General features: G+C 45.3%; 1 protein-coding gene across 15 annotated transcripts in view; it reads right to left on the reverse strand.

The window, feature by feature from the left end:
- The window catches only part of KMT2C (lysine methyltransferase 2C), a 262313-nt gene that overhangs the window by 18189 nt on the left and 218012 nt on the right, over positions 1–26112 (reverse strand). For 13 of the 15 annotated variants that reach the window (XR_008718183.1, XM_055591334.1, XM_055591330.1 and 10 more), the window contains 11 exons: positions 25033–25215; positions 22766–24649; positions 22040–22332; positions 18179–20004; positions 16966–17077; positions 14295–14373; positions 12723–12786; positions 10681–10913; positions 5747–7441; positions 1236–1448; positions 392–556 (listed from right to left, as the gene is read on the reverse strand). Coding sequence is in view for 14 of the 15 variants with exons in the window: in XM_055591334.1 (XP_055447309.1) it covers positions 392–556; positions 1236–1448; positions 5747–7441; positions 10681–10913; positions 12723–12786; positions 14295–14373; positions 16966–17077; positions 18179–20004; positions 22040–22332; positions 22766–24649; positions 25033–25215 (6747 nt within the window). In the remaining variant the exon portion in view is untranslated. The remainder of the gene's footprint in view (positions 1–391; positions 557–1235; positions 1449–5746; positions 7442–10680; positions 10914–12722; positions 12787–14294; positions 14374–16965; positions 17078–18178; positions 20005–22039; positions 22333–22765; positions 24650–25032; positions 25216–26112) is intronic. The other 2 variants (XM_055591327.1, XM_055591339.1) reach the window with 2 other exon arrangements.

Below are 26112 nucleotides of genomic sequence, written 5' to 3' on the forward strand. Positions count from 1 at the left end.
AAATTATTAGACTTAACACATTTTTCAGGGTTTTTCACTGTATTTTTTAGGGTAAATTCCTAACTACATTTTTTTTTATTCTATTTACTATGAACTCGGATTCATCTTAAGAATTAATCAAGACTTCTAAGACACTAAGTATTTTCCCCTATCACAGAAACACATAATGGATGTTTTTCCACAGTGCGTATTCTGACCTTTACAAAAATTTCAGAAGTTTATACTGGAAAACACTTTACTTGGTAAAGTTTTAACCTCTGAGTTGAACTCAAGTTTAAATGGAACTTGGAAGATCAGATGTAAACTAGATGGAAAAATGAGACCAGCTCTACCAATTAGGCTATGGTATCCAAAAGAGGAGGCAAGGCAACACCTGGGCAGAGAAACATACCTTGTAGATCAACTGAGAATAGTAATCCGAAACCCCTTCAAGGGCGGCACTGCCAAAAGCTCCTAGAAGTCGATTCCCACTATTAAACTGGCCACTGCCGTAAGGAAGAAAGTGGGCAAAGTTCACTCCAATGACCGGTTCCATTAGAGGGAGCAGAGAGAGCTGCTATTGAAAAACACATTTAAGAGTAATGTACACGGTAAACAAAACAAGTGTTTCTCCATTTTCCTAAGACCCAAGGCAACTCAGTCAAATAAGGCTTGAGAAAAATAAGACTTAAAAATTTCAAGTGTCAAAATGCTGGAATAAGTGAGAGAGACTACAGGATCTTTTTGAGATATACTTAAAAATGAGCCTTATCCTCATCTGACTTAAAGAGATGCTGCCAGGCATTTAGCAAGAAAACACCTTCCTTCTCGCAGCTGAGCAAGACTCGGGGCGGACCTGAGGCTCGGCACCCGCAGCGGCCCCCTCAGCAGCTGTCTCCCACCTTCTGCGACAGCCACGAAGGTGTAAGGATGGACTTTACTACGGGAGAGACCAACGCCTGCATTTCTCTGTGTCCAGAGTCACAAGGAATGAGGACAGAATTTTCCTGGGTGCTGAGGCTGCTCCCTTAGAGTGTAAGTAAATCTCGACAATCCAGCCATTTTAAAGTAATTTTGGGGTGCCAATAGAGGAGGTGCAATTTGCTTGCAAACAGGAAATCTATTAGGCTCCTTGTTGAGATATCTCTTACCCCTCTACTTTTTGGAAATGATGGCAACCAAGAGAGTTACATAGGGCTGAAAAAGCATCTGACGTCTCACTTCCTTGACTTTTTCAGGGGCTCCGGGAGACTCACCTGTTTGAGGTGGGTGAGGCTGTCGCTGGTGGAGTACAGAGCCTGTCTCTCCTCGTCCTCCTTCTTCCTCTTCTTTGACCGAGGCGCCGCTTTCTCCCCAGTCCTCTGAGTCCTTTTGCTTCGCTGTTTCTTGGTTTCACTTCCTCCATCTGTTTTTGGCAACTGGTTGTTGCCACATCCAAAACCACCTTGCACTTGAGCCCCCAAAGTTTGCTAGTGTAATTGGAAAGGTTAAGAAAGCAGTGAACCATCCACGTGCTTGATTTTCAATTCCTGCTAACCCAGCTCCATCCTAAGACACACACTCCCCAGGTGGGTACCCCAAGCTAAGGAGGGAAGATGGGGGCCTCAAAAGGCCAGCCTCATGAGAACGGCATTCCCCACTTTCAGACACGACTCACAGGTACGGAAACCAAGAACAGCTGCAAAGCTTGGCGAGAGAGCAGAGCTCGTCCCCTTTCAGAGACGCGCAACCCCCGGCCTGCCCGCCTGCCCTGGAGCCGCTGACAGTCCGGAGCCCCCTCTTTTCTGGGCTTGGGAAAGGGTGTTCTGGGGCTGGGGGAACAGGCGCCCCGCGCGAAGGCTGTGCCAGTCTCTGCACGGTGGTCACGGCACCTTATCTGGGCTCGCCTTAGGAAGGGGTAAAGTACAGGTGTGTGGAAGCCACTGCCAGGCCCAGAAAAGCACCACAGACTCTGCCTCTCAGAGAGGCCCAGCCAGCCTCAGAGAGCGATGAAAGCAGACAACATGCTTCGTTCCAGTGAGCTCACAGCCACACATCTGACTGACTAGCAACCGCTGCACACTTCGAGCCACTGAAAGGAGACCTACACAGTAACAAATAAGCCTTTCCTTTACTAAGAATAGTATACAATAGGCTAAGAATAAACTAGGCATGAAAGAAGTTTTTAAGGGCAGTGCTATCAATACCTTAAAGAAATAGGACTCTTTTTAGGAGCCTTTATTTCTAAACTTGACACTCAATACTTGGCTACAGGCAAGTACAGTTCCTAGACTTACTTTAATGTGCTCTGCACTGAATCTTCGGGGGTTTACAGAATGTAGTCTAATAACATCATGCATAGATGGCAACATTTTTCTGTACAAGGCCAAAAGGTGAGTATCTTATCACCGACTCAACAGGCATGAGTTTGAGCAAACCTGGGGAGATGGTGAAGGACAAGGAAGCCTGATGTGTTGCAGGCTATGGGGTCTCAGAGTGGACACAATTGAGTGACTGGACAACAACAAATACCTTCTGCTTTGCAGGCCATACACCGTCTGTTGCAAACACTCCACTCTCTGCCCCGACACCAGAAAATCGACTACAGCAACCCGTAAACTGATGAGTTTGGCTCTGGGCTAATAAAATACTTGCAATTCATGGACACCAACCTTGAGGATCATAATTTTCACAGGTTGGGCAATGTCACTGTTGCATATTTTCTTCAGCCGTTAAAAACGCAAAAACAAGTCTTAGCTCATACAAACGAGGCTATGGCAGCAGGCACACGGTGCCCACCCCAGGGCTGATCCAAGGTTCTCCAGGGGAGGTCCCCAGAGAGGCAGACAGCAGCCCCCAGGACGGGTGCACATTCTCTGGTCCCACCCCAGACCTGCTGGATGTGAACCAGGGCGGGGGGCCGGCCAGTGGTTTGCCAGGCCCTCCAGGGGGACTCCGGCACGTTCACGTTCCAAGGGCCCTGGCCTACAGCTATGCCTCTCGTGTCCGCGTGAATGTGAATCACCTGGGATCTTGTTAAAAACACATTCTGATTGGTACGTCGGTGCTGGGGGTACAAGATTCCACTTCCTAAACAGCTCCTAGGTGAGGCTGACCCCCAAGGATGGCATGGGGACGAGTACGGAGCAAGGCCCAAGCACTTCTCTGTTGTTCTCCAGTCACTAAGTCCTGTCTGACTCTTTTGCGACCCTATGGGGCGCAGTCTGCCAGCTCCTCTGTCTATGGGATTTCCCAGACAAGAATACTGGAGTGGGTTGCCATTCCCTTCTCCAGGGGATCTTCCCAACCCAGGGATTGGACTGGGTCTCCTGCATTGCAGGCAGGTTCTTTACCACTGAGCCACCAGGGAAGCCCCAAGCACTTCTTACTGGCTTATAAGAGAATCATCATCCAACTGCTTGTTCGATGTGCAGGGTCAGGCCCTGTAAGTGCCTCAGAGAATTCTCCTGTCCTCACAATGACCCTAAACACCAGCCATTACTATACTTCAAAGAAGACTTTTAATTACAGAAGAACACAAAAGATGAAAAATTATCCAAAAGTTTGCCTGAGATAGAAACAGATCACATTTTAATGTTTCCGATCTTTCATCTATGCTTACACACACATATCATGATAAGAACACAATGAACCGTTATCAATATTCCTTTATTCTGGTGGCTCTCTTTTAAACTTGGTATGTGGTTTGTCCCCTGTGACATTAAACATTCACACATAGCACAAACTTTAATGGCTGCAAAAAATCTGTGTAACATTCAGATATATATATATGGAAACATCAGATCAGTAACTAGAATACTGGATTTAGGTTGCTTTCTCTCATTCTTATCTATCAGTAAGGACAAAGCCATCCAAGCAGCTTTTGTGTGTGGTCACGTCTCTGCGCCTACTAGAATGTCACACTCCTCCTGCCTGGCCACCAGATGGTCGCAGGTGTGCACGGCCTTCTGTAAGGCCTCAGGCACAGGGTGGATCCTGACTCTCTTCATCCTCCAGTGACAGGGAGCGCTGCTGGTCCTGCTTTACAGGTGAGGAGCCCGAGGCACAGAAAGCCTGGCCTGCCCAGGCTGCACCGTGGAAAGAGAGGGAACACGGACTTAACGCAAACTGAGGGGTGATCGCTCCACGTCAGCAAAGGCTTCGCCCCAGCACTACAGATAACGGCCACTTCTGTGAGGGAAGACAGTCTCGGCACAGAGGGAGACGGGGCTGTCCAACTACGGCCACAACAGTTTCGCCTTGAGCGTGACTAGAAATAAATGGATTTCACCGTCTGTAAAACGGGAGTAATAACTGTGCCTGTGTTATCTCAGGGCCAGTGCTCAGTGCAGTGCAACCCCTGGAATGTGGTTAAGAAGGCATCACTCTGGTAACCTAGGGCCCTGCTCCCTGCTGCCTCCCAGACGGACAAACACGCGACACGGTCCAGACGTTTATACACATATATACACGAGCTGACCTCGCCCTTGTTCCACTGCAACACCCAGCAGCAGCATTTTTTACGCATAATTGCTAGTGGTGTTACGCCAAACTTCAATTCACCGAGTGCCGACTCTGTGGTGAGCACTGTGTTAGGTACGGAGGACAGAAGGGGGCTCGGGTACAGTCTATACCTTTTAGGAGTCACCTGCATTCAGAGGTACTAGAGACGCTGCACGTGAGCACACGGGCACTCGCTGGCTGGGCTGAGACAGTATCGGGGGAAGATGATTCTAGAACTGAGTTTTGAAAGACAAAGACATTGGCCAGGTGTGAATTCTCTAAGACCCTCAGGGGCTGCAAGGCGCCCAGGATTCCCAGGGCCAGAGGAGGCGACTGACTGAGCGGCAACAAAACTGCCTCTGGGCTGATGACAAATACGACTGAAAACCTCACCACCACCAAAATCCACAGAATTCATGTCTGAGTCTCTGGAATCAGCACTCAGTCTCTACTGAATCAGACAAAGAAGGAAAACAAAGAGTAAGCCAATACTTGCAAAACGAAAGGCTCCATGAACAACTGCACACGTGGACAACTAAATTCACAAGTCCATTCCATTCAGTTAAAAAAAAAAGAAACAAAGTCTAATTTGAGCAGCTCTGTAGGGAGTTTATGAAGACAACAGCAACGGCACTGCGGCTTTTGAAGGAAGACAACTAGATACACTCCCACCGCCGAAAAAACGTGCCGGGGAAGTATCTCAGGGAAATTCCCTGGAATGCAGGAGATGGCATCTTATAGAGAAATATTTACAAGGGAATTCTGCACACAAATGAACAAGCAAATCCAGTGTTCTGTAACTAAAAAACGGAAAAATACTGACGCATGGAAAACCAAAAAGGTAAAATAACATCTACAGGTTAAGACCGTGTGTGTGTAACATGAAGTATTAACACTTTGAAACAGAATGGATCCCCAGTTTGCATTACAGGGGTGCGTGAGCTACTTTGTTATTGTGAAGAGGTTAAGGGAAACTGCACGCAGTCTGCAGTTAGGGCACACAGACACTCACTCCTCTGCTTGCGTCAGATCCGCTCACTGTGGTAATGATCAGCTGATGGGACACGTTAGGTGTGAAATGCACTGCCCTACACATCTCTGATTTTTGAAAAACATAATAAATTATTGCTTGGTAATAATTTATGGGTATAAATCAAAACACAAGGTCCATGTTAATTTTCCTCCATAATAAAAAGGTTATAAAAGGTTGGCACTAATCTGTTGTAAACATAAGGTGAAACAGGAGAGGACAAAGGACACTGTGGTTTTCCCGGGCCATACTTACCACCTCGGCTGGGTTCTGCCTCTCAACCAGTTTGCTGTCCTTAGTAGAATCGTCTTCTGAACAAAAACCACCTTCGGGTTTCTGATTTAAAAGGGAAGATGCCTTTTTATTTTTCAGCAGGTGCTTCAGAAGCTCATTGCCCGAGTCCCCTTTGGTAGCAGGAGCACCGGCGGCTCGGGGAGGGCTGTGCGCAGGGCAGGTGGTGGCGGCTGTGGCCTGCTCCTCAGCCTGGTCCTCGGGGAGCTGCTCGGCTTTGGGTGCTCCCCGGCCCGGGCCCTGCTCTGGCTCGGGGGTCTCCAGTTTTGCCTCTTGGGCAGCGGCAGGGGTCTCCACGGAGAGCTTCTCCACCTCTGACTCTGCATAGGTCTGCTGATCTGGGGTTCCCTGTGCGAAGTCCCTGCCAGGCGGCTGGACCTCTGGCTCGGCGCACAGCAGACCTGCTTCCCCGCTGGGTGGGGATGGGCCCGCGGGCTCTGCGGCCTCAGGTCCTGCCAGGTGCGGGGGCTCGCTGGGCACGGGCACGGCGGGCACAGAGGTAGTTTCTGGGACGCTTGGGGTCGGCGGGGCAGTGATGTCTGAGTGGGGGGTGGACGGAGCCTTGGCCGACTCCGCGTCCTCGTCTTTCTTCTTCTTCCGGGTCCTCTTCTTTTTCCCTTTCTCTTCCGGGATTATGTCAGAATACAGCTGGATGAGTGACTGTGCCGAGCCAGGGTAGCTCTGCCCCTGGGTGACGGCTGGGTCCTGGCCACCGGGGAGACCGCTGCTGGCCGCGGGGAGAGCAGGTGCGAACGGCGGCCTCGCGGGGGACGGCTGGAAGCCAGGCCCAGGAAGACCTCCATGGACCTGCTTCACGGGGTGGAAACTTGGGCTTCCTCCTGGAATAGAGGGCGACTCGGGAACAAAGGAGGGCGGTCCTGTCTGCCTCCGCTCGTTGGTCTGCAGGAAACCTGGGGTTGGGGGTGAGCTGAGAGACGTCTGCTGCATACTCTGGGGCTGCACCGCCTGCCCCATCTGGTGCTGCGGAGACGGTGGGAGGGGCCGCGGGGGCGGCACGAAGTCGCGAGGAAGGTCCGAGCTGTAGAACGGGAGCTGGGGCGCGGGTGGCCGGCTGCTCAGCTCCGAGCCCATCAGGCCGTGCTGCTCTAGCTCCAGCCGCTGCTGCAAAGCTCTCTGTCTGTCGACTTCCTGCATGAGTTGGATCCGCTGTCTCTCCTGCTGTTCCCGGAGACGTTCCTTACGTTCTCGTTCTTGAAAACTTTCACTAAATGGGTTATTGTCATCGAATTCCACCCGAGGTGGCGGTCCACTCTGGGGATTTGCATTTGACACAGCCCCTGGGGCTGGTGTGCAAGTTTTTATTGGTAACTGGGCAACTGAAGGCTGAATCCTAGGAGGGTTGAGAGGGAGGTGAGGAGGAGCACTGGGAGGTTGCCACCCAGGTAAGCTGGGCATTCTGGCTGGGCTGCTGTGGCCAGGCATGACTGCAGGGTGCTGCAGCTGCGGGGGCACCATTGGGAAGCTGGGCTGGCTCATGGCAGGTGGGGGGGCACCCGGAACCAGGGGCGGCTGGGGCTGGACACCAGGTAGAACGGCGGGCGGGGGGGCCATTGCACATTGCTGCTGCTGCTGCTGCTGCTGCTGCTTAATCCGGTAATCTTCAATCAACTCGGCATGCTCTTTCTGTTGTTTACGAATCTGGAATCAGAGAAGTCAGTCCTGCTCATCATATATGTACTTACTACAGGCTTCACACAACACTGGCTGATGATAAGGGTGCAGGTGACACAGAAGGCAATTAGATCTTGTAGAGGCAAAATTATTTCGCTTATTAGGCAATGGCAAACATCACCCCCCTCCAAAAAACTCAACTAAAAACTGCCAATCTTTTTGATAATAAGATGTTTCTAAATATGAAATACCAAAAACAAATTTGAAAAACGTTTTTTGATAATAATATTAAGAAAATCTTACTCCGAAAGTCATAAGCTTTTTAAAGTATTTAAAAAAGACACTAGGGGATCCCCAGCAGCCCAGCGGCCAGGGCTCCACACGCTTCGCTGCTGCGGCCTGGGGAACTAAAGTCCCACAAACTATGTGCCGTGGACCAAAAAAAAAAACACAAAAAAACAAAACCAAGACCATAAACAAAGGTTATACAGGAATCAGCTAATCGTGATGCCTTAGAGGTTACATTAATACATAAGGTTAGACTACTTATGAGATTTAACTCAAACTTTAACCATTTAAATGTTAAGATTTCATTTAAGTGTACAAAACTGTACAACATGTTAAAAAAATAAGATGAATTAGTAGTATGCATACCACACCCTCCCATCCATGTTAAAAAGACTAGATTGGTAAAACTCCTTGAAATTAAATGGGTATCATTTCTGAAATACGGAGACGCTCTGGGGTGGTATTTTGAACACTTCCTACTAGGCTCCTAACACCACGGCTGACTTGTGTCAGGGAGCTCATCCCAGACCCGTGATGGCCTCGGGGGCAGACGCTCGGGACTACCTCGGTAAAGATGCAAGCCATGTCCTGAGGACACACCGCCTCACACAGAGAGCTGGGGGACAGGGCCGGGAGACAGGGCTGCGAGATGCGCGTGTTCTCCACATACTGGACTCGTGCCCTGACCCAAATGTTGACAGCTTTTCAACTTATTATCAACAGGTTCCCAGGCCGACCAGCATATTCTCTGCACACATCGTTTGGGCCTGTTTCCCAGTGGCTGGAACTCCTACCTGTTCTCCTCTCTCTCCTGACTGGCTTCCTACTAGAACTGAGAAAGTCACCACCGGACTTTGGTGAAGGAGAATGAACACACAACAAGCACCCAGAACACGATCTGGATACAGAAGGCACTGAGCCAGGCCTCTCCCAGGACATTTTACACTTCTCTTAAGAACACGTCGTTAAAGAGATGACACTGGATTGCTGCCAACAGATGATGCGTCCCATTCTCCAAGTACAGCATTAGTATCTAAGCAGGATTTGATCCACGTATATGCAAAAACTAGGCCCTCATCATAAAAAATTTATAGACATATACCAGAAGGCAGTAACAAAGCTAAAAATAATTTATAAAAGAATCCTTAAAAGCATATTTACTTGCAGTAAAAAATGGCCCCAGAAACTAAACTCAGAAAGAAATGAAACCTCACTCTGGAAGAGTCCTAGTTTTAAACAAGGGGATCATACTGTAATCGCCAGGGGGCGGCAGAGGAGATGGCGAGATGGCATCACTGACTCAATGGACGTGAATTTGAGCAAACTCTGGGAGACAGTCAAGGACAGGAGAGCCTGGCATGCTACAGAACATAGGGTTTCAATGAGTTAATGACAGATCAACAACATAGCTTGCAGATAAAATGCCTCATCAGCTATCGCATCTATCTCCACAATGACTCAGCAGATTCTTTACCTGTTGTTGTTCAGTTGCTAAGTGATGTCCGACTCTTTGGGACCCTATGAACTGTAGCACAGCAGGCTTCCCTGTCCTTCGCTCTCTCCTGGAGCCTGCTCAAACTCATGTCCATTGAGTCAGTGATGCCATCCAACCGTCCTGTCAGCCCCCTTCCTCCTGCCCTCAATCTTTCCTGTGTAAAGTGGTGATGATACCCCCTTGTAAGACAGGGCATGTGACTAAGTTCCCTATGCAGAAAGCTCTTCTGTGATGTCTACACCAAGTCAATCAAACTGCTCTTTTCTACTATTAACTTGGAGAATAAAATTTATGTTGACAATCAAAAACAAGATGGACCTTTCTGATGTATAATTCTATGCATTTCAACACAGGTGGAGACCAGTGTGGCCATCACCACAGCCAAGAGACAGGCCACTGCCCCTCTGTGGTCAAATCCTCCTCCCCCAGCTCTAGGCCCTGGCAAGCTCTAAACTACTGTCCAACTATGTAATTCTGTCATTTCAAGAATTTTCCATAAATGGAATCAATATATAACTTTTTGGGATTAGCTTCTTTTACTCAGCACAATGCTCTTGCTGTATCTACCCCAGCTATGGTGTATTTCAGCAGTTCCATTCTTTTTGATTGCTGAATAAGTATTTCATCATTCGAATGTACCACGCTTTGTCCAAACATTCACCACAGAAGGATGGTTGGGGGTGGGGGGGGGGGGGGGGGGGGGGCGTGTCCCAGTTTTTGGTGACTATGTTAGAGATGCTGTCCGTACGTGTACGCCCAGGTTTTGGGTGAACCTAAGTTTTTTTTAATTCAAGTAAATACCAAGAGGTCCCTTAATGCATTTTAAACACTATTACTCTTCTTTTAAATAAAAAGCTCAAGTTTTATCTCTTTGTAAGTATAACTGCTATTTCAGCATGAACATTTTGAGAACCATCAGGTCTATAATGGAAGATAACAACAACCTGGTCTTGTATTTCAGGAACGAGTCCTTTACAGTCAATGTATATTAAGATCAAAATACTGAGAGGGAACACTAATAAAAACATAGTATAAAAAAATAACCTCCAGAATGATTCAAATGCTCCATCTGAAATTCCACTAGAGACTAGGGACCCAAAGACAGGGCAAGACAAAGGTCAACTCCAAGTACTGACAGAAAACCGAGGCTCTCCCCAAGTGCTGTCTCCAGGAAAGCTGAAGAGTGCAAGGTGACCCCTCAGTGCAGGGAGAGCACCTCAATTCCTCCCGCTCTATCAGCTCCAGCAGGGTTTCCTCCCAGAGCACGGCCACAGTCCCTCTACGTCAGGGCTGGGACAACGCGGCTTGTCAGAGGCGCCTGCAGCAGTGCGTGCTGTGTGACCGTGACTCTGGGGCAAGGACTGGGGCAGTCACGCCCCCACGAAGAGGTCTGAGAGCTGTCATTTCTGACAGCGCACTTCTGCGTGCCACTCACCACCAACCAAATCCATTCATGATTAATCGAGAGCAGGCTCTGTGTTACCTGCTCCAGCTGCTTCTGAACCATGCTCTGCTGCTCGGTGACGTGCTTGAGCTGCTCGGCGTCCTCCTCTGGGAACTCTCGCCCAGCCTTCTTGGCGGTACGCTGCTTAGCTGAAAGGGCCTTCTTGGATTTCCTGTGCGCGCCGATTTGTTCTTCAAGATATTTCTGCTGCATCTGAAGAAGCTGTTGGGTCTCCTGAAGCCATTCTTCGTACTGTTTACGTTGAGAATCATCTGAGGAAAAAGATTAAAATTCATCTGTGTTAATTTTCTAAAGAGTCCAATACAAGATACACAAATCCATTTTGTAAGGAAACAGTTTCACCATGACCTTGTCATAGGTATTGTGAAAACATAATACTAAATATTAGACCATAATGCAATTAATAGAGTAGAAGATTTTAGAAAAATATTTAAGAAAACTAAAGAATGCATATTCTTAGAGGACACAGGCTAACCTCATACCTTTAAATACTATAAACCCAATCTCTGAGAAGCAGAAGACTTATCTGATAGGATACTTTTTATCTACTAAATTATCGAATTCTCTAACCCAAACGCCACTATTAACTAAAATAAAACTACATTTGTATTTGATTAACTCAACATTACAGATTTTGAAGAGACAAAGTAAGACACAGCCTACCAAGGTGCAGAGCATGGATCAGGTATCATTTCCCGCTAACTGTCCAAAGTTTATAAGGTTTCCCCTATTTCTAAATAGTGAAAACATGTCCTGAACTAACAGGGAAAGAACCTAGAATGTTTTATAAAGGACCAATATGAAGTCTGTTTTATAAAGGAAATCTGTAAGTTAAAAAAACTGATGATTTTTAAGAATTTTGTCATTTATATTCCTATAAATAAGCCATTAACCAAGTAAAATCTTTTCCACTTGTATGACTGTCATTAATATCTCCCCAGTTATATCTCTTCATCTTGTAGCAATATTCCTACTTTATTCTTTGAGGGCACTTTACTTCACTGATGCCAAGTTAAGGGGAAAAAAAGTCATCTTATGTTGTGAAATTCAGAATATACCATTTTGACTCACTTTAAGACAAAGAAATGAATAAATACAATTCCAAGAAGGACATTAGCTGAAAAATTACATCAATGATAACAGAATATCGTCATACAATAAGAATCCACCCAAAGTCAATGGGCACAATAAAGCCAGAAAAAGCCAGTTGGTTATAGTAGTTCACTTGTTTTTAAGGCAAATATGTATTCAAATTATAATAATTAATGAAAGGGGAATTTCAAAAGGTTGGACTTTGGGTTTGTTCTTAAACCCAGAAGTTCCGTCCGTGTATGAACTTGAATCTTCATCTACTAAATTTGCAGGGCATTGTTCTAGAACAGGCTTTTTCACAAGATTTCAGAAGTTCTGCTTCTGGTAGAATGAGACCTACCGCAAGGAAAGCCTTTCTGGTTTCTGGAACCAGGAGAGCAGAGGTGAGCAAAATGAAAAATAACGGTGAAAAAAAAGTTAGCTAGACAGTCTGGAGAGTTCAGAAAGGTTCAGTTTGGGGAGAACTTTAAACGCTATCCTGAAGCACCGTGGGACCCCTGAAGGTAACTAGGAGGATGTGGTAGCATCCTGCATCCCTGACTTCTTCACACCACGCTGCTAAGCCCGGCTCCTCTTTAAGCGTGCGCCCTTTGCTGTTCCCATTTCGTGTCCTTGCCACTGGCACAGTCAGTCATTAGAAAAGAAGTGGTTTCACGCCACAGACTGTGAAGCACCCAGTCTATACACAAAAAGAGCAGCAGCACTGAAGAGAACGGGGAGACGATTTTTCTGTATTAAAATACTCATCTCTAACCCTAAGTATTCATGCACAAAAGAAGGAAAAGCAATGAAATACATGCCTTGAGGAAGAGGACCCTAATAGGGCAGCAGTGATATTTAATAAAGGATTGAGGGCACTCTGACTTCAAATAACACACCTACACTAACTCCAAGATTTTAGAAGAACACAAATATAGTGCAAACCAGCAATCCCCAGAGAACACGTAACTGATTAGATTTATACTTACTGACAAAGCCTGGACCAAAATTTGGAGGATTAGGCCTAGAAATCTGATGTGTTATACTGCCATCCTAAAATAAGTAAAATTTACAAATAGGTTTATTCCACATTTCAGTTAAAGGGGGACAAAAACTTAAAAAAAGGAAAAAGAAGTGGAAGGGAAAAAACTTTAATTTCTTATGACATCTTTGAAGCTTTTGTTTCGATAAAAAGTAGAATGAATTTTGTGGTGACAACCTACTTTTTGAAAATTTTAAACTACCTCTGAACTGTTCTATTTGTTAGGTCTCAGTTGAAAAACAATTATTTTTGAACTAAGAGGTTATTCATCAAAAATATGATAGGAGGGCAAATCAAATAGTACTTAGCTGAAGATTCACATAAAACCCTACTTTGTGATCAAATCTACCTGGTTTCTTCAGCAACTAAGACATAGAAACATGGGTTCCAGATTTACTAAATTCCACTTCACAAAGTTATTTATAAACAAGAACCAGTATCTCTAACAGGCACAAATAATAAAACAAATATACACTAATTTAAATATTACTCTCATTTTCTAATTGAATGTCTTGTTTTTTCCAGGGAGATTGAATAAATAGTTATCTCACAATTCCCTGGTAACAATCTGATAAATAAAATTAACTTTGAAAAAGCATTTACTGAGTTCTCACCAATTCTGTTAGACATGAGCTATAGACAAAGTAAAGACAACAAATAATATCAGCACCCAGAATGCACTAAATGTAAACCATAAAATCCTGCAAAGCAGGTGGTGTAACATCGACAGATCAGAAAAAACGGAGACTAAAAAGTTTGCCCAAAAATCCCAATAAACTCATAGTGGAAATCGGATTAAACTCAGCTGTGAAGCCTATGTTTTTTCAACAATGTCACATGGCTGTTTTTTTAATGAAAATATAATTATCAGCATAATAAATCTAAAGCAGGGCAAAAAAAAGTGCCCAAAAGACATGTAGAAAGTAGGTAGCTTTCTCTTTTTTTTTTTCCTAGGCAGAACTTGGTGAAAAGAAAAACTGAAAACACAATATAAAGTGTAGTTCTAACTTTCCTGGACATCACTTGACACTAAATATTTACACTTAAAGCTGATTACTGTGAATGTTAAGTACTTCAAAAATTAAATTATTCCAAGGAATAAATTGCAGCACGTGATTGTATCTAAATAAAATGACTATAATCATTATTTTCTGGAATTTGTAGCAGTTTTACATTTAAATGTAATGAGTGAATTCTAAAATGCTGGATGTGAAAATGTCTCCGTGGAGTTAAAAGTAAATGAAACCAAACCCTAAGACCCTAAGCACCTGGCTTCCCTCCAAGTGACCTTCTACCCTTAAATATACAGATCCTTTTCAGAAACTGTCAATGTTTTAACCTTAACTTGTCTTGCCCCTAAAAAAACAGTAAAGTATCTTATTTCTGCTGAGCCGTAACACACTGTGGCAGTGTTCTAGGGCTTCCACTGTTTCCTAGAAGTGGCCTCGCTGTGAAGACTAGTGAGACACACAGGGAAAGGCACTAGGGTTCGAGAGTGACTGGCGACAGGCGGCAGTACCTGAGCAGCTGCCTGTGGCAGGAGGGTCTGGCCGTCCCCACTCTGCGCCCCGGCCACTGACGGGCCCACGAAGGGGAACCTGTAGAAAGAATAACTGAGCATCAAAGAAATATTTGCAACTAACATCATCTTTACGTCCTGAACCGTTTTCTCTTCCAAGGAAGGAGGACTAATGGCAATGTGTGTCTTGTCAAAAACACTGACTCGGGCCCTGTATTTTTGTGCCCCAACCTACTACACGACGGAGAAGGCGATGGCACCCCACTCCAGTACTCTTGCCTGGAAAGTCCCATGGACGGAGGAGCCTGGTGGGCTGCAGTCCACGGGGTCGCTAAGAGTCGGACACGACTGAGCAACTTCCCTTTCACTTTTCACTTTCAGGCATTGGAGAAGGCAATGGCAACCCATTCCAGTGTTCTTGCCTGGAGAATCCCAGGGACGGGGAAGCCTGGTGGGCTGCTGCCTATGGGGTCGCACAGAGTCTGACACGACTGGAGCGACTTAGCAGCAGCAGCAGCTACTACATGATTGTGTGGCGTGCGAATCCTTCCTACTCGTTTTACCTGTGATGAAAGGGAAGACCCAGAGAGGCCAACGTCCCCACACTGACCAGTGTGGCTGCAGCGGCTGAGGCTGCCCCAGAGGGCCCGCTGCTATGTGCCTCAGTACACAGTGCAGCTAATTCAAACCTTTTAGAAAATAATGAAGGCATGGTTTTCCTAGAATTTACATAATCAAACTGTTTATTCTGATCTTTATTTAAAACAAAAGATGCATCTCAATTAAGAACCTTCATATATCCTTATGTCTACAGGTTAGAGCAAATCAAAAACTGGTCATTGACTAAGAAAAAGTCTATATGGTTAAAAATATCTGGCAAAATGTTACTTACTCTAGTTAAAAACTTCAGAAACATTACCGCTTTGAATGAAAACACTGCACCTAGAGTTACCAAATGCTTCAACGTATATCTTCCAAATTATTTATCAAACATTATAATTAATGTCTAAGTAGATAACTATGTCTAACATTATAATTAATGTCTAATCACAATTTGGAACATAAGCTTTTTAATTTTTTTACTCAGCTTTTTGATTCATCTGTTGCCCCCGGGCCCCACTATAGCCTGGTGTGGAAACGTCTCTCAATCCACAGAGCACTCACTGTCCGTCACCCTCAGTCAACTTATGCCACCACATGAAGGAGGGATCATCATCTCTGCCTCCTCAAAGACCTCAGCAGAAGCGCTAACAACTCGCCGGCTGACTCACATCAGTGGGTCTAAGTAGAGACTTATGCTGAAGGAGCAGGGGTTCCAAATCTCAGGTCTGTATTTTAAAGTGCAGAATTAAATTTAAAATTTCCTTCTATTTTGACTACAGGCAGCAAACTACAGTATTATCAGCAGTACTGTGACTTTTCAAAAACAGAACTTGTTATTTTCATGGCAAAAGTTGTTGCACAAACCCAATCGGTCATTTAGGTTCATCACATCATTCTTTTGAAGTTATGGTAGTTATTAGACCTATTGCCAAATTTATTCATGTATTAGAGAAGCACATATACTGTAACTTTTACATTTAAATAACTATTTCAAATATAAATGATCTCCTCTTTAATATTTTGGTTTGGCATTAAAATATTCTGAGGAGTTCAAAGGCTTTACTGGAATGTCAAAAAGTCCACGACATAAAAAAGTTAAGAATGCTCATGACGGAGAAACAGTGTTCACAGGCGCTGTGCGTGCAAGTCATTACAGTCTCCTCTTTGATCTCAACAATGCTTCTCAACCATTTCCAAAGTAGCCAACAAAGCACCTGTGAAGAACTGTGTTTAAATTCATGTAGACTTCACATTCAATTCCACGATCACCCACACTCAACAAGCAATTAGGCTAAATCGAGGCTCTATGCCTACTCTATGGACAGAGGTTTACAAAAGAACCACCCATGGCGCCCGCTAAAACCACAAGCACGGTCTCCAGATACTCTGGTTCAGTGCGTCTGCAGTCGGGTAAAGGAACCTTAGAGGAATTTTTAAAAAAGCTACCACATAATTCTGATGATGGTCCATGATCAGCACTTAAGAAACCCTTAGGGGGTGTAAATAATTTCAGAAATTCAGAGAGTCGAATAACTCAATCTTCTCTAATGTGTAATTTTCGCATTTTTTCCTATTAATAGTGAAAAGGCTTATAAAGTTTCCAAGTGCTAACTCTCATACGTCCTCTGATGGAATAAAAAACCTTCACACTAATACACCATCTTCTGTTCTCAGCACAGAGCAGTTTAATGTCTGTTTTCCTGCTCACCCTCGCCTACTCTGGATGAAGCATTTCTGTCCCAAGCAGTTTTTGGTCAGCGTTACCTACTCCCAAGTACCTAAACAAGTGTGTACTTAAATACGTTGAATTTCCTGCTTAGTCAAGTCAATCTTGCAAACCATTCTATGATGCTTTATTATGTTTACCCTGAAACGAATGAAAATTCAATCTTTACATTTGTACAGCATTTTGCTTTTGATTATATTCCGCTGACATCACAACCAATTGAAATAATTCTCGTTCATTCCGAGAATACAGGCTTTGCGTCACTATATGCTCCTTTCAGCAGCTAGCAGTGATTGCGTACGCTTCTGATGCACAGCGAGCACGAGAAGCGTCGCCACCTACCTGTTCATGACCATCGGCGGCATGCCCATGTTGTTTTGTGCCATCACTTTATTTATGCCCTTAAGAGCCACCATTTTGGCTTTCATTATGGGGTCTGTAATTGCATCAAAATCTAAAGAAGAAACATATTTTAAAGTTACTTATTTCACAGTACTTGGTTCAAGTGACACTAAGAGGTAACGTAACTCACAAACATCACACAACTGAGACTCTTATTCCTTGTTATTTAATAATCACTATTATAGGTCTCTATTCTAGGTAAAGAATTATGAGAACCTCATCCTGAATTTACTTCCATCTAAGTGATCAACGCATTTAATACCTTAGTCCTGTAAGAATCTAAACAAGGTATTTGTCAAATACTGGCATAAGGGAAATGATAGCAGTAACCTAAAGTGATGCAATTCCATTCATCTAAACTTTCACAAGGCTCAGCAGAATGTTCCACCATGATGAGAAGCTGCACTTATTACAAATACTAAGGAATTTTTGTTAAATTGGTTATTACTCAAGAGAAAAATGGATCAAGTTCTGATAATAAGGACAGGCTAAGGGAAAAGACCTCTTCGCATATAGAAATCGGCTAAATTGATGGAACTGGCAATGAATGTATGACAGAAGGTCAATTTTATTGTTTAGAAAAAGAAGCATTCAAAAAAAGAAAAAAGAAGAAAGGATTCCTTGGAATGTGTCCTTGATTGCTAGTTCTTTGTCTTAGAGGCGCTCAGGCATTCTTAGTGCATTGCTTTTTTTTTTTGGGGGGGGGGGGGCACGTTCCCCCAAATTAGTAAGCTACTAAAATAAGTTAGAGAGCTTTATATGACTAAAAAAACTGCCAAGCATTCATTGTACAAATGAGAAGTTTTCTCCTAGCATAATTTCTTTAAATTCACCTTTCAATGACTCTGAAAACACCTGACAATAATGAGAATATATAGAAGGAAGGAACCAAAAAAGATTTATTTCTATTAAGTCATCCCATAAAAAATAGAATTGAGAATGTCTGAAACTCCAAGAGTTTACTTTCTTGATTTACTGGGCAGGAATCTTAAAACTCTTAGTCAGTTTCATCTCAAAGCTGAAGAAGGAACAGAAATACAACCCTCAGTACTCTAGGCCACATGTAATTTTAATACAGAAAAAAGACTGTAAGCATACCACATTCCACCCAAAGCCCACGGTAGTAATTTCTGAAATTCGGAGGAACTCCTACCGATATTAGGGAAGAACGGCTCAGACCGCTGACGGATCATGGCTTGCATCTGTCTCTGCTGCTGCTGTTCTTGTCTCTCTTGATCCAAAAGATCCTGCAGAAGTAGAGGCTGCTCCTCCAGAAGGAGGGGCCTCTCTCTGCTCTGCTGGGCTAACGTCTGAGGAATCATTAGCTGCTGGGCTCCAGACATGCCACTGGTCCCAGGCTGACTCGTCAAGGGCACAGGCTGACTGGCAGGTTTGCCTGTCCCGAAACTGTGGTTTACTGGCGGCTGACCCTGAATGAAGCCTGGATTTACCTGCACACCCTGAGGGAAAGCATGGTTTAGTCGAGGGACTACTGCCATGTTAGAATTCATGGTATTATCCAAAACATGACCAGGCGGTGTCATCAGAGGGGGAGGCAAACTTGACACGTGGCCGGACGGGGAGGCCGGCAGAGTTGGTGCTGGAGATGCCAACGGCCTCATGTCTGCAGAATCAGGTTTTTCGTTAGCAAGTAAACTTGAGAGAACTGGAGTTGGCCCAGGTATGCCACACGGGGTGACAGCATCTTCAGCAGGCAGCTGAGTGGCCCCACGAGCCACACTCGGGTTGGGGCCGGTCGTTTCTTGCGTAGTCCTTTTCTCCAGCAGGTCTGCATCACAGGGCTGCACAGGAGCCTTGTCCCCATCGCTCCTGTCCAGAGGAGCAGAGGCTGGTGGGCAGGGAGGGTCAACGGTATCTTTACCGTCCTCACTTTTCTCACTTTCACATTTGGCTTCCCCTTTAGAATTTGGAGACAGTACTTCCGTTTTTATCTCGCTGCTGACAGTGGATTTTTTCCAAGGAGAAGGCTTATCAGAAGGAACCACACTTTTGTTGTCTTGCTCCTTTTTTTCAGGTTCAACAGATACACATTGATTATCTAACTTATCATCAATTGGGACATTGAGGTCCAGTTCCTCGTTGAACATGCTCTTCTTATCTCCCAGGTCAAGTTCTGGGTCTGTATAGGCGATGATATCGAACTCCCCTGACCGTAAGAGGTCGTCCAGGTTGGGGTCGTTCGCTTCCAAATTCCCCAGAGTGTCCAACTCGTCCCCCTTGCCATCTTCTGTATCCAGGTTTAAATTTTCAAGATCTTCGTCATCTAAGTCTTTGACTTCAACCCCTTCGAGGTCTTTAACATCGAGTTCTTTGACAGATGGATCATCAGAATCAAGCTTTTCTTCGAGACCATCAGAAGACTGGGTGGTTATCTGTAAATTTTCAGATGTCGTTTCAGCTGGCACAGAGGCTGACAAAGGGGCCTCTGAGAACTCACCATCCAAGGGATGACTCAGAGACCTCGTGACCATAGCAGACGAATGGACAGCATGGCTCTGCTCTTGCTGAGATGGCGGCACTTGGTCCAAATTTGGGTGCACGGGCAGCTGATGATGGAGGCCTTGGGAGGGTCGTCTCATGGGGTCTGGGTGTCTGGGGCCTGGGAAGTCCGGCCGGGGAATGAAGCTTCCATGGCGGGGATGGGAGGGTGCCTCAATGACGTTGCCAGGAACAGCAGGGAAGGGCAGCCGGGGCCTCCCATCTGGGGCCCGGTGCCTCAGCTCAATGAAGGCCTGGCCCAGTATGTTATGCTGCTGAACCGGCAGGCTCTGTGCTGGGAAATGTGCAGGAAGTCCACCAGGATTATTCATTGGTGAGTTATTTAAAGGCCTGGGCATATCTACAGATAGAGACCTTCTGAGCTGTGGAGGAACTCCAGAACCTTGCATTTGCTGAGGAGGTACAAGGAAGCGTTCCTGACCTGACAAGGTGCCATGACCACCTCCTGGAAATCCAAACCTAAAAGAAGAAATATATAACACAGATAGTGAACATAAAGTACTGAATTCAGAGTTAGGTTGATAAAAAGGAAAAGTTTTAGATTAAATACAGATAGGGCTCCCCTGGTGGCTCAGATGGTAAAGAACCTGCCTGCAAAGCGGGAGACCTGGGTTTGATCCCTGGGTTGGGAAGATCCTCTGGAGAAGGAAATGGCAACCCATTTCCTTCTGTACTTCTGCCAGGAAAATCCCATGGAGAGAGGAGCCTGGTGGGTTGCAGTCCACGAGGTCACAAAGAGTCAGACACGACTGAGTAAGCACACAAAATGTTGCCAAATGTAATAATGACTTAGTAAAAACAAAATTATCACCATTAGAAAGTATTATAAAGAATCTATATGAACATAAATTTTTGCCACATACTCTACAGTAAATACCATACCTGAGCTCTGATGACATCTGACAGAGATCATAAACGAAGACAAAGGAAAACAAACAAGCAGATAGAATTGGTTGTTTACAAATTAGCATATACTACTGGAGTTGCAAAGAAGGCTATGATGTGGAGGAAGCTGATTTAAGGGGACGCTTGAATAGGAGGTCTAATGAATCTTACCAGAGACTTACAGGTCTCTGCACTGAAGAAAACAAAGGCACGATGACTGGACAGATTAACCTATCTGCTCAAAGAATGAGAACCAGGGGTAGTAAGACAAGAATGATAGGCATCATCTGTAAAGACTCAGTAAATGAATGAATTAGAGAAAAACTTTTATTTATATTGTACCTCATTCCTAGAAAGAAAGAAAGGCAAGTTACAAACAAGCATGGATTTTCCAGGCGGTGCTAGTGGCAAAGAACATGCCTGTCAATGCAGAAGCCTTAACAAGAGACACTGGTTCCAAGCCTGGGTTGGGAAGATCCCCTGGAGAAGGGCATGGCAACCCACTCCAGTATTCTTGCCTGGAGAATCCTCATGGACAGAGGAGCCTGGTGGGCTACAGTCCATGGGGTCATGGGGACTGAAGCGACTTAACACGTACAAGTAAATATAAACAGAGTAACAGGCATAAAGTGAGGAGAAAGAAAAAAGAAAAATAAGGGGAAGACTTAAACATGAAGTATTAAACTAAAAAATATACCTGATAAAATGAAAAGCATATGTTAAAGAAATGCCTCCTTATTACAACTCAGGCCCACATTTGGCTCTGACCATTCTACTAGTCATTTCAAAAGAGAAAACCACTAATTTTACAACCCTATTTCATCATGAGAAGCTCCTACAGGAAAATATCCTTTCGATTTGGAAATGTCCACAAATATTTACTGCTGCTGCTGCTAAGTCGCTTCAGTCGTGTCCGACTCAGTGCGACCCCATAGACTGCAGCCCACCAGGCTCCTTTGTCCCTGGGATTCTCCAGGCAAGAACACTAGAGTGGGTTGCCATTTCCTTCTCCAATGCATGAAAAGTGAAAAGTGAAAGTGAAGTCGCTCAGTCGTGTCCGACTCCCAGCGACCCCATGGACTGCAGCCTACCAGGCTCCTCTGTCCGTGGGATTTTCCAGGCAAGAGTACTGGAGTGGGGTGCCATTGCAGTGTAAATTAAAATTAAAAATCTAAGAAGAAAATAATTCACATCACATATTTGACTGAATATGGCAGTAACATATTAGAGGTTTGATTAGTATGATAAACAGTATCATTGTGGCTGTAACGTAACGCTAGCACAGTCAATATTTAATAACGAAGGGAATGTTTTTAGTCTGTAGAGTACTTAGAGGTTTAGAAAAAAATCTATGATCTCTCATTAGTGGAAAATAACATTGATTTTATCTCAAAGGAATCAAGAAGTAAAACCAAGCAACGAGGTCTTAAGAGTCATATCAAAGAATATACGAATGTACGAAACATCAAATCATGCTGCTGTACACCTGAAGCTAACACAGTGCTGCAAGTTAACCACACTTCAATCAAAAAAGGGTAAAAAGAAGTCCTTTCAGTTGGGCATCTCCTTCTGTTGGCAGTTTACTCTGGCGTGAAATGAAAAACCTTACCTGAATCCATGTGGCCTCATCCCCATACCGCTGACATCAGGAGGATAGACTCCACGGGCCTCCTTCGGGAAAACGGTGTATCGAGGTCCCAGAGGAGGGACCATGGGAGACCTGATGCTCCCAGGGTAGGGGGGTGGGGGCCGGGCAAATGCCTGGCCGACGCTCTCTGGCTGCCAGTGTGGCGGGGGCCCCGGATGGGGCACTGCTCCTGGGTCCTGGGTCCCCTTCTCCTGCCGACCGGCCATCTTCTTCTGCTGCTGCTGCTGGAGGATGATCTCACGGAGCTTCTGTCGCTGCACGGAAGGAAACACAGGGTGACTGGGACTTCTGCTGACCCATGCCTTTTTCAGCCTCAATGATTCTAATACTCCATTATGGTACTGTTTGAATCTTAATATTTCAAAGTATGATAAAACACGAGTTACACAAATAGTCAATCGGTTGTAAAAAAATAAACATGATTTGGGTCCTTTTCCTTGCCATATAACCACCACAGAACTGAAGCTTTCATATTTAAGAATTCCACTACAAACTCATGAAGACTAAAATTAGATAAAACAATACGTCCAATTCACTGGTGTTGATTCTACCAATTTCACTTTTCTTCTCTGCCAGTATGACAAGTTATACTGAAAAGATCTGCTTTAACATCTATGTAAGTTACTCGATAAAACAGCTTTCTCAAATAATACATTTAAGACAACTAAGAAGATTCAAGCTGTTTACCTGTCTCAATTTCTCTGTATCAGCCTGGGACATGTTGACAGTGCTCTGCGTGTCGGTGACCCCTGAGGTGGGTACGGGTCCAGGAAGCTGGGAGACGCTGGAGAACTGCTGGCCTTGCGGAGTCATGGGCGCGTTAGAAGGTGCCCCAAAGCTCCCCTCAGACCCAGGCCGTGGCTGATCAGCAACATCACAGGCAACCTGACTTGTTCCAAAAGTGTCAGGCTGTGGTCTAGGAGTCATGGGAGGCTGATCGTAGGGGTCACGGGAAGCAGATGGGGAAACACGGCTAAAAGCTTCTGAAAGACCAGGACCAGGTGGCCTGGGAGTCTGGGAACAAGCATCAGGTGGCCTCACTAGAGGGCCAGGTAAGGCTGCTCCTCGATTATGTGCTTGCAGGAAAGGATCCTGGTTTGGCATGAGGGCCGGTCTTGTCGAGGACCTAGTAAAACCCTCTGAAATCCTTGGCCGTGGTGCTGCTGGTGTTTGTGAGTAAGGAACAGACATTCCAGGTCTTGGGGTTCCAGGAGGATGAGCATATGGGTCAGAATGCCTCTGACTGGCTGCAGATGTAGCAAACAAGTCTGCTTGTGCAGATGGCCGTGGGGTTGGCGGCTGCTGACTATACGGATCCATCGTGGTGGGCCGGGGAGTTCCAGGAGGTTGAGAATAGGGGTCTGGGTTGGAGCGAGATGTTCCTGGGGGCTGGGAATAGGAATCTACAACAGGCCGTGGAGTTCCTGGAGGCTGGGAATATGGGTCCTGAGATGTTGGCCTTGATATGAGTCCAGGCTGGGAAAAAGCCCTCGAGGGATGGGAGAAAGACTCGTTCATTGCCGGATGTGGGGTGAGGGGAGGCTGGCTATAGGGATCACTGGACTGGTTATGAGAAAAGCTGTCTACAGGTCGTGGTGTCAACGTGGGCCTTTCATAAGGGTCGATGGACAATCGCCTTGGTGCCTGGGACGCTGGCCCGTAAGGGTCCTGGGAGGGAGGAGGGGGCTGCATCGGAGCTTTAAAAGGGCCGGGACCACCGTCGAGAGGAGCAGGTGTCAACAAGGGTCGAGCATACGGGTCAGGAATCCGCTGTCTCTGAAATGCATCTGCCCGAGGAGATGGTTTGGGGAAGTGGTCACTGGTGCCAGGGGTGAGAGGGCCTTGTGAGGTCTGCTCAGAAAGGGCAGGAGACCGGGGCAAGCCGAGGGGCTTGGGAAATGGCTCTGTCAGCACAGGCCGAGGGGTGTCTGGAGGCTTTGTGTAGGGGTCACTGCTCGCCACAGTGGTGGCACACGCCTCTCGGACCGGCGATGGCCGGTTGGCCATGGCCTCACCCATCTGAGGCGGCCTGGAGCCCGATGGCAGCGGCCCACAGCTCTCCGCCAGCGCAGCGTTTCTTCTGGGAAAGCTGTGGGCCCCGGGAGGTGGTCGTGGGGTACCCACCATTTTTGCATAAGGGTCCATTGGAGACGGTGGTCGGGAGTTGCATGATCCAGGGGCAAACACCTGTGGGGACGGGGGCTGAGAAGGCTGAGCCTGAGACAGACTCTCCTGCACCGACAGGCGCGAGGGCGCGGGGGGAGGCGGGGGAGCCTGCGGCTTCACAAACACATCATCTGAGGGGGCGGTGGTGGGGGTGCTGGGCAGCGGCTTTGGAAACAGGTCCTTGTGGAATGACTGGGCAGGAGACAGACTTCCATTCCCTGCCTGCGGGGTCAGAGGGCTCTGGATCCCACTACTGGGCGTGTCTGAGCCAGACTGGCCCATTGCAGGCTGAGAGCCCAGCTGCTGCTGCTGCTGCTGCTGCTGCTGCTGCTGCTCACTCTTCACCTGCTCCAGCTTCTGCGTGGCTTCGATCTTAGCCTGCTGCTTGCTTTTCTGACGCATTTGCTGTTGAAACAAGAAAACAAGCCTATGTTTAAGGCATAATAAAGCTCCCTGTGGGGTGAGGTGGGGGCAACAGACAATGTGTCTGTTCTTATCAGTTTCCAGATTGTTCTGTATTAAATTATAAATTCCTAAAGAGGGGAGACAGTTATTCACCAAGAGCATACATAATGTCCACAGAAGTATATTGTTTATAATATTTACTATAACTTCCCAAAGTCAACATAAATGTATTTTACTGAAAAAAGGAAAGCCTATTTTTAATCAGATTTTTATATTCTAGAAAGAACTGTATCTGAAATGATGACATAAATAGCTCTTTTCTCAAAAACCAAAAAACCAATTTAAAAAGTCAATTCTTAAAAATAAACCCAAAAGACACACACCTGTCTGAACTTCCATTCCTGTTCATGTTCCGATTCTCTTTGCTTTAGTGGATCTTTAAAAAGATCCGAATCGATACGAGAGCTGGGATCGATGCTGTCTTGCTGTTGCTGCCTTTTCATGGAATCATTTGACATCTGTACTTTATTAATGCGTAAAGCAGCTCTGTTATCTCTGGCTTTTTGCTTTGAAAAAAAGGAGAAGATGATTATCTCCCAGTATATGTTAAACTTAGAAAAACTATGACAAACTTTATCATACCAAAGCAAGAAAATGTCAGGTTAAATAGTTGAAATATTATCCTTGAGAACTTACAGCCTTTTACATATCAGATGCTACCCCAACTCCCCCTTTTATAAGGCATGTTTCCATTCTAATTCTGGTAACAATCTCCTCAAAAATACAAAGATTAATACTTCTCTCCATTTACAGAAAAGAATACCAATTCTCCAAATCCAAAATCAGGAATTTGAAGCTTAACTTTCAAAAATAAACAAATAAAAAACCCACCATTGAGAAACATTAAAAATACCCTGCCATTACCTCTGCCAGTCAAGGGAAAACAAAACAAAGAATCATCAACACATCCCCCCAGAACAGCAATGGTTTGCTTTCTCCAAGCAGTCAGCATCACTGGCAATACGTCTGCTGAAGCCCAGAGCACAAAGTAGCTGCGTGTTTTTCACAACAATAATGCAGATTTAAAATGCTTTAAAATGAAAGCAAAGATTTGGATCCAGTTGACAATCTTAACTTGGTGCTTTGGGAGAAAATAATTCACCATCTGAATGATGAATCTTATAAAATACCCTAATAACTCCTGCAAAGTCCATATTTCAAAAACTCCTTCAAAGTGTCCAGATATGTCTCTTTTAAGATACACAAAGATTCTCTACTAAATTTGATACAAAAAGGGCTTACTGTGGAAATAACTAAGGCACATTAATGCAGTTGCAAAATTTAGTACTTTTTTGAAGAGATAAAACAATTTAAAAGTGAAATGAATTAACCATGCTCTCAGAATAAGTGACCAATCTTCAACATGCTGGTTCTGTTCACCAGCTTTTGAAAATGTCACCCTC

This window comes from Bubalus kerabau, chromosome 8 (assembly GCF_029407905.1).
Source record: "Bubalus kerabau isolate K-KA32 ecotype Philippines breed swamp buffalo chromosome 8, PCC_UOA_SB_1v2, whole genome shotgun sequence".
NCBI lineage: Eukaryota > Metazoa > Chordata > Mammalia > Artiodactyla > Bovidae > Bubalus > Bubalus kerabau.